The sequence below is a fragment of the Sinocyclocheilus anshuiensis genome, unplaced genomic scaffold (assembly GCF_001515605.1).
Source record: "Sinocyclocheilus anshuiensis isolate Anshui unplaced genomic scaffold, SAMN03320099.WGS_v1.1 scaffold209, whole genome shotgun sequence".
NCBI classification, from domain to species: domain Eukaryota; kingdom Metazoa; phylum Chordata; class Actinopteri; order Cypriniformes; family Cyprinidae; genus Sinocyclocheilus; species Sinocyclocheilus anshuiensis.
This window is the reverse complement of record NW_015540880.1, coordinates 500,004-507,943: the sequence shown is the minus strand read 5'-3', so window position 1 is coordinate 507,943 and position 7,940 is coordinate 500,004. Positions and strand designations below refer to the sequence as shown.

The 7,940-nt window shown below is 38.4% G+C and overlaps 2 protein-coding genes across 2 annotated transcripts in view; both read left to right on the top strand.

The window, feature by feature from the left end:
• Positions 1-4,674, top strand: part of LOC107688324 (ADNP homeobox protein 2-like) — a 5,943-nt gene extending 1,269 nt beyond the window's left edge. The window contains exons 2-4 of the mRNA XM_016485955.1: positions 701-818; positions 952-1,044; positions 1,165-4,674. Coding sequence (XP_016341441.1) covers positions 711-818; positions 952-1,044; positions 1,165-3,807 — 2,844 coding nt within the window. The 5' untranslated portion in view covers positions 701-710 and the 3' untranslated portion in view covers positions 3,808-4,674. The remainder of the gene's footprint in view (positions 1-700; positions 819-951; positions 1,045-1,164) is intronic.
• A 1,173-nt stretch (positions 4,675-5,847) lies between these two features.
• The window catches only part of LOC107688398 (thioredoxin-like protein 4A), a 5,140-nt gene continuing 3,047 nt past the window's right edge, over positions 5,848-7,940 (top strand). The window contains exons 1-4 of the mRNA XM_016486054.1: positions 5,848-5,973; positions 6,048-6,068; positions 6,318-6,494; positions 6,672-6,775. Of these exons, the coding sequence (XP_016341540.1) occupies positions 6,342-6,494; positions 6,672-6,775 (257 nt within the window). The 5' untranslated portion in view covers positions 5,848-5,973; positions 6,048-6,068; positions 6,318-6,341. The remainder of the gene's footprint in view (positions 5,974-6,047; positions 6,069-6,317; positions 6,495-6,671; positions 6,776-7,940) is intronic.

Below are 7,940 nucleotides of genomic sequence, written 5' to 3'. Positions count from 1 at the left end.
ATATATATATATATATATATATATATATATATATATATATCACACACACACACGTGAGAGGGAGAACGTGTAACTGTGCCAGACATTTTCATGAAATTCAAATTTATATTAAACTGCTCTTGAATTACAAATTCTGAACCTTGGTGTTTTTTCATGTTGCCACAACATATACTGATATACTATAAAATTGACTAATACTAATATACAAATAATTTTAGTTACTTTTCACTGATGTGAGTGTCAACATGGTGCCCAAAGAGTTTCTACAAAAACTGAGAGTGGCAAGCTGCAAAGGTTTGGAATTTAGTATGGGCGCTAGGGACATGTCCCTACCAATATCCAGAGGCTACATGTTGTCTCTAGCAAAAATGAGTCCAGGTTGAAATGCTTTTCCAAAAATTGATTTTGTGGTGTTCAGAATGGTTTTGTACGTGATGTATTTTTTTGTGTTTGTTTTCTGTTCAGTCTGTAAAAACGACAGTGATGCAAGTCAGCGATGCCAGGCAATTAAAAAAAAATTCTGCATGTATAATGTGATTTGTTAAGAGGTGCTGTGTGACATACACCTAAAATGCAATTGAGTATTTATTGTAGTCTTGAATAATTATGCTGTATAACTTCAAGACTCTTCAATAAATGAAAATAAAAATCACAAAATAATGACATCATTCAAATGGAAACCAAAGTGATTCTCTTTCAGGTGTAGGACCATGTACCAGTTTCCAGTCAGAGGGTTGGAGAAGATCCGCAGAACAAGGCGAAAAGTGAAAAACATTCTTGGAGAATTTGGACTTGAAGAATGTCTTGGTTTGGGCCAAGTATGTTTGTTTTACAATGTACAATTAAAAATAAAAGAAACTACAACTGAAATCCCATGCCCATGTGTATTAAAATAGCCTTTTACTTAATGTCTTTACATTTGAAATGTTATTTCTCTTTTTTGTTTATCAGGAGCTCCAGGAATTTTACCCCGGGGACAGTGTTTTTGATGCCACAGACTGGTGCAGTTTATCTGATGGGTTTGACGGCCGGTGGAAAAAGAAGGTGAACTTAAAATGTCACTTTAGTAAATTAGCTTAGCTTTACTGAGCAAAAATTTTTTAAATAATGAGCATCTCTGAATATTGAATGGCAAATGGCTGAAATTCTGTTTTCCATCCTCAGTGGGAATATCGGACACGAGGATTGTGCTGCACCTTATGCGAGTTCTCTGCAAGATCCTGGCATGCCTACAAAACCCACATTCAGCGCTACCATGATGAAGAAGAGCGTTTGTGCAAGCTTTCAGCATGTACTTCTTGCCCATTTATAGCCCCCCCCAGAGTGGTCTCCAGGCACCTCAAATTGTTCCATGTTGAGGACACAAAGTTAGAAACTCCGACTGTCCCACAGCTGCCTCCAAGGGCTGTAAATGGCACCACGTTTCAGTGCCGAAGATGCCATATACAAGATACTCTTTTGTATAGTGTGAAAAAGCATGTTCTTCTTTATCACTACACTTCCACTTTGAATAAATACGCCGGGCAGAGATCGGAGCGGGAACTTGTGGCCCTAGGAGACAGTTCTCAGAAATTCTACTGCAAAAAGTGTTACGTATCAGCTGAGACATCCGAACACTTGCTGTATCATCTTCTAACCTCAGAAAAGCACAAGGAACTGGATGTTCATATCAGAGCTCTAATTTTTGAAACAGAAAGTAAGAAACAGTACCCTGCTCTAGCAATGAAAACTCAAAGCACTCCTGCTGTCTTGATGATGAAAGATCAGTCAGCGGTGACCGCTACACTGGCCACTGGTGGAGTTACAGGACCAGGAAATGGTGGTTCTGCAGTCATTGCTGCCCCTGGAACCAGCCAGGCGTTTCTCCCAACTCAAGCTTCTGCTCTGGTTCAGCTTGCAAGCGCTGAGGCGAAGGGTTTACTGAGGCCTGGAGTCCCACTGTCTTTTCAGAACACCCAAATGACCAGACCTGCCATGCCTCTTGCTCCTAGCGGCATTCCTCCCAATCAGGTGTCTGTCAGAGTAGGCCTACCTAGCCAGTCACCACTGCAACCAGTTTCCCGCCAAATTGTCTTACCGCCAGGTGTTTGCCTTAATGTACCTGCTGTTAGGCCACCGGCACCTCAGTCCCTCCCTGCTAATCCAAGAATGCCCCTAAATCAACCCGCTTCTGGAGGCACCATGATAACCTCTCAATCCCTTCTGAGCCATTTGATCCCCACTGGCAACAAAGTCGACGGCTTGCCCACCTACACTCTTGCACCTTTGCAGGTCCTATCGGTCCAAGGAAATAACTCCCAAGGAGTCATTAAACCCCCCTTGCCTGCATCCCAGAACAACCCACTTGTACAGCAAAACAAACAAAACAGCTCTTTGCCGGCCCCCAAGCAAACCAAGAAGTGGATCACGTGTCCTATTTGTAATGAGCTCTTCCCGTCTGATATCTATGAGTCCCATCCAGAGGTTCACAAAGAGGCAGCTCAAATGCCCAAGATTGGTCTAGCTGCTCGTGCTCCATTTTTGAAAAAGATGCCAGACAAGACGGTGAAATGCCTGACATGTAAGATCTTGATTTCAGAAAAGGGAGTCTTTGAACACCTGCTTCATGGCATGAACTGCTTATTCTGTTCGGGGCTCTTCTACTCCATCAAGCAGCTTGTCGACCATATCCAGATGGAACATAATGTGAACCGAAAGAGCAACTGTGACTTCATGAGGCGTGAATGCCGACTCTATACTGATGATTCGGGGAATCTGCTTTTCCCTTACTTCGACATCAGGACCACGGCTCCTAAACTAATTATGGGTGAAAAGGAGCTCAATCTTGCATTGGTCACAAGCTCCCTCGATCTGATCTTTGTGAAGATGTTGCCCAACAATCCTCTGGCTATTAGCAAGCTGTCCACACCATGCAACATGCCCACACCCAAGCCTGACAGCACAGAGTGCCCCTTCTGCTCAGAGAAGCTTCTGAACAAGGAATGCTATCAAATGCACCTCAAAGAGAAGCATTTCATTGTGCCCACTCTGCATGCTATACTTAAAACCCCATCGTACAGATGCCTCTACTGTGGTGGTGTGTACACTGGGAAAACCACTACCAAGGCCATCATTGTCCACTTGGCTAAATGTCGCAGTGCACCGAAGAGTCTCAAGGATAGTGATAAACTGAATTTAGGATTAGCTGTTACTCCTAGAGCAAACCGAGCAGTTGTATCATACCCAGCTCATCCAAAACAAATCACTGGTCCAACCCCGACTGCAGTTCAAGCTTCTGTTCCTGCCATGCAGCTACCAGAAACTGAAGCAGAGGTGCAGAGCAAGCTGCGCCTTGAAATAGCCTTCAGAGAAGCTATGGAGGCGAATAGGAGAGAGCGGGAGGAACGGTTGGCAAGGAAGAGAAAACTTGAGCGAGATAGGTTGGCTGGTCTGACCGTCCCCTCACCTGAAGCAGTAGTCGATCCTTCCGTACAATTAGCATTGGATCCTACCGGAATGGAGTTGAGCTCTTTTGAAGAACGTCGTGAGTTTGTCAATAAGTACTTTAATACACAGCCTTACCCACTCAAGAAGGAGATTATTGCCCTGAGTAGCCGCTTGCTGCTTAACAAAACTGACATTGCTTGCCAGGTTAGCTCAAAGCGTACCAGATGTCTGAAGAACATACAGAAAACTAAGGCTGTGGTACTTTTAGGCTTCAATATGACAGAGCTGATGAAATTGAAGCATAATCTCCTCATCCCAGAGATTGAGCCGGAGAAGTTGATCACCGTGACAGACACCGAGATGGAGGACCTCCAAGAGTAGCTTCACATTAGTAATAAAGACAAGGAGGAGTTGAAAGCAAATTGTACTGAGAGCCTAAACCGTTACGTGTTCCTTGAAACAATGCAAAATATGTTCCATTCTCGCCGAAACTAGTGTTAAACTGTTAACCAAGAAGAACTTGAGAGATTGAAACAAGCGAAAATGTGTTTGATTTTAGGCTGCTGTTCATAAACTTGTGTGAATACTTTTGTTTTGTTTCATATTAACCATTTTAAAGTAAATACATCCATTACTTTTCACTGAGGCATCACTTCACGCAAGGTCCATGTAAAAATAGATGTTTGTAGTCCATTTATAGCTCTAGGGTTGAAAACGTTTGTGTGATTATACTTTTCATATTTGCCAAATGTCATAAACTATTTTTTTGTGACATTCTTTATATATTTGTTGGAATGTAAGACTTTATGAGGTTACCTGTTTCCATTTTGTTTTAGACCATGTATCTTTCTGTTAATCAGTTCCATTTGTTAAATTTCTATTTTGCTTGCCTTATACTTTTATAAATATGGTATATTCAAACTATTGTTTTGATCAGATTTTTTGCCAAACAAAATTTCTCTTATAATATGAAGTAATGCTGCTTATCCAAGTGACATCCTCTCAACTGATACTTGTTGATAAGAGTGGAGCTTTGCAGAGGAGTTTGATTTGGATGCAGTTAATTTCAATTGTATTATGATTGTAAGCATCAGGATATCTTGTAAATTCTTGAGTTCCTATTTTATTCCTGTTCATTATAAATAAAATAGATAAAATAAAACTGTTCAGTATAGTAAACAATAACATTCTAAGCTTACAAAAAAGCTGTGTAAATAAATTAAAGCATATATACATACAAGTGCACTTCTTTCAATTGTATGTTCATGTGTCGTAATGGCCCTTGTCAAACCTCAAGCTTAATTGTCATTATCAGAGAACAAAATGTGTCAGTTAACCAGTATGTAGTTTATTTAAACTAGTATTTATTTACAATACACAAATGGGGAAAATAAATATACCTTCATGGTTGTGGGCATAAATCTAATTTGAAGAACTAAAATGTTCTCAATATTTACTTGCTGACACATTCTTCATGCTGCCAGTTAAATTTTAAGAGTATTCTGTCGTAAGATATATGACTAAAAAACGCTCTATGGATATGTTTTGACTAGTAAATATATTGTTAACATTTACATGTCCGTAGACATTTTTTTATTTTTATTTTTTGGATTTATCAAGATATACACTTTCCTTCATACATTAATACACCTACATTGAACCTAAAATGTTGAAGATAAAAGTCCATGGACAAAATTTCTTTAAAGTTTTTCCATTTTTAAGTACCTTTTTGCTTTCTCAGCTTAATGTTAAATGGTCTTAAATTAATGTAAGATTTAAATGTTTAAATGGTACATTAATTTTTTAAAGTATAAACATTATAACATAAAATGAGTTCACAATGGCTGAATACATGGTGATTATAAAACAAATAGCAAAGTATTTAACATTTTGCCATAACACTTGATTGATGTGCATATTTGTTTGTGATTAAGGGCAAATAAGTGAAGTTGACGCATCTTAAGTGTAATTCCTCAATGACTCTTTGAATACATTATAATATAATAATAATAATTTAAAAAAATTATCTATTGTAGACTTCAGAGTGTTCATCATAGGGAAAAGAGAATCTGAAAACTGCACAGTGGCCTGCCAGAAACAGTTGTTCAAAATATAACAGAGAAAGAATTCAATTTATAGAATCATTAAGACATTGTCATTTAATTGGAATTAATGACCTGTCAGTAATAAGTATATTTTAGAAAGCAAAGAAAGAGACAAGGGTTTATAAGGGAAACAGTATTGTTCAACAGAATATAGGCCAGTATCAAAGTTTTTTTTTAAATTCCCAGTCAACGCTTCACACTCCTGTCCAGTTGGTGGCGGTAAATGCACCATCTTAGCTGTTTTGCCACGCGCAATAAAGCATCCAAAAAGAAGAAGAAGACCAGAGAATATGAAAACACTCTCTAAATGACATAATGTTGCACACTCCTGTACAGTAGGTGGCGGTATGCACCTAAAAGTTGTTTGCAATCCGCCATTAACCAATAGAAGAAGAAGACTTCAGCTCTAATAAACGGACAACACACACTTAATCTAAACGACATGCACCTATGAAGTTGGTTCGCAACCCGCCATGAAACCAAAAGAAGAAGAAGAAGAAGAAGAATCTAAACGACAAGGTTATTTTAAATTGTGAGGTAAGGTTTACATTCCCCTTTAAAAGTTTTTCTCCTTTTTCATTGCTCTAATATTTCACTGAAGAAAACTTCTGTTGGCGTTAGCTATTATTTTCTAGAATTCCGAGCTAATTGCTAATGAGAAACCAACGTGTGAAATGTAAACAATTAGTATCGCATCCTATTTTATAACGTTTGAACAGTTTAGTAAAACAATGCGTGCGGTTCTCAAGCAAATGAATTTGACGACAACCTCGTGTGTCTTTTTAGAAGTGTGTTTGGATATCCCTCAAAATGTCGTACATGCTCCCTCATCTTCACAATGGCTGGCAAGTGGACCAGGCTATTTTATCAGAGGAAGACCGTGTGATTGTTATACGATTTGGCCACGATTGGGACCCTACGTGTATGAAAATGGATGAAGTGTTGTACAGCATCGCCGAAAAGGTATTACAGCGTCCTAATATTCAACCACCGAACTGAACGTGAACACGTCAGATCAGCTATTATGTGGTGTATGAATATGTTTAGCTGATCTTTCATGACACCAATGCTTTGGGAATAATTATGTATATTAGTGTTAATCTATCAATGTTTTATGTCTAATATCACGTGTTTCCTCAGGTGAAGAATTTTGCAGTCATTTATCTTGTGGATATCACAGAAGTGCCAGATTTCAACAAGATGTATGAGTTGTATGATCCTTGCACAGTCATGTTCTTTTTCAGGTAAGTCTTCAGGTAGTATAATGACTACAGCAGGTCAATTTATCCATTGTATTCAGCCAAGTCAGTCATCAGTTCAACATATGATCATTTATTTAAAGGGATACTCAACCCAAAAATTAATAATCCACGTATTTAAATGTTATTGCTTTAGTTGTTTTATATATATATATATACTCATTTGTTGCAAATTACCATAGAAAATATCTTTAGCACTTAATTTTTCTGTAGGTAGGAAGGCCTTGTCTTGTAGCTTTGCGACTATCCTGCATAAATTAAAAGGTTTTTTGGCTTATAACAATGTGTTAATTTGATAGCCATAATACTGCATGTAACTTTGCACAGACAAGGTTAGTAAGTGATTGTATCACATCAGTCTTGTGGCAAGTCTTTTGTAACGGTTTCTCACTTTTTATATAATTATTTCTGTTGTATGCCACAGCTGCTGTCAGTAAAGTTTGTCAAATGTGCAATTGCATAATATGTATTGTACGTGGAACATTCTAGACGACTTGCTTGTTTTCTTCCCCAAAAGCACAGAATGTAGAGTTGTCTCCACCTACTGGTGAACTCTACAAATTCTTTAGTATTGTGGATTAAAGGGTTAGTTCACCCAAAAATGAAAATTATATAATTAATTACTCACCCTGATGTCGTTTCAAACCCGTAAGACATTTGTTCATCTTCGGAACACAAATTAAGATATTTTTGATGGAATCTTAGAGCTGTCTGACCCTGCATAGACAGCAACGCAACTGAAATGTTCCCAAGTCCAGAAACGTAGCAAGGAGATCTGTAAAATAATCCATGTGACATCAGTGGTTTAACCGCAATTATGCGAAGCTACGAGAATACGTTTTGTGGTCAAAAGAAAAAAAATAACGACTTTATTCAACAATTCGTCTCCTCCGCATCACCCTGGTGCCATTTTGGAGAATATCTGCTGGACGTAAACAACGTATGCTGTTCTGTGTCAGCTGCGTCACACGGATACGCTGTTTCCGTTCAGATCAAATCACAACAATGTAAAAAACAGATCCGGCGTGATGCAGCTGACACAGAACAGCAATTGTTGAATAAAGTTTTTTTAAATTTTTTTTATTTTGCGCACAAAAAGTATTCTCGTAGCTTCGTATAATTGCGGTTGAACCACTGATGTCACATGGAT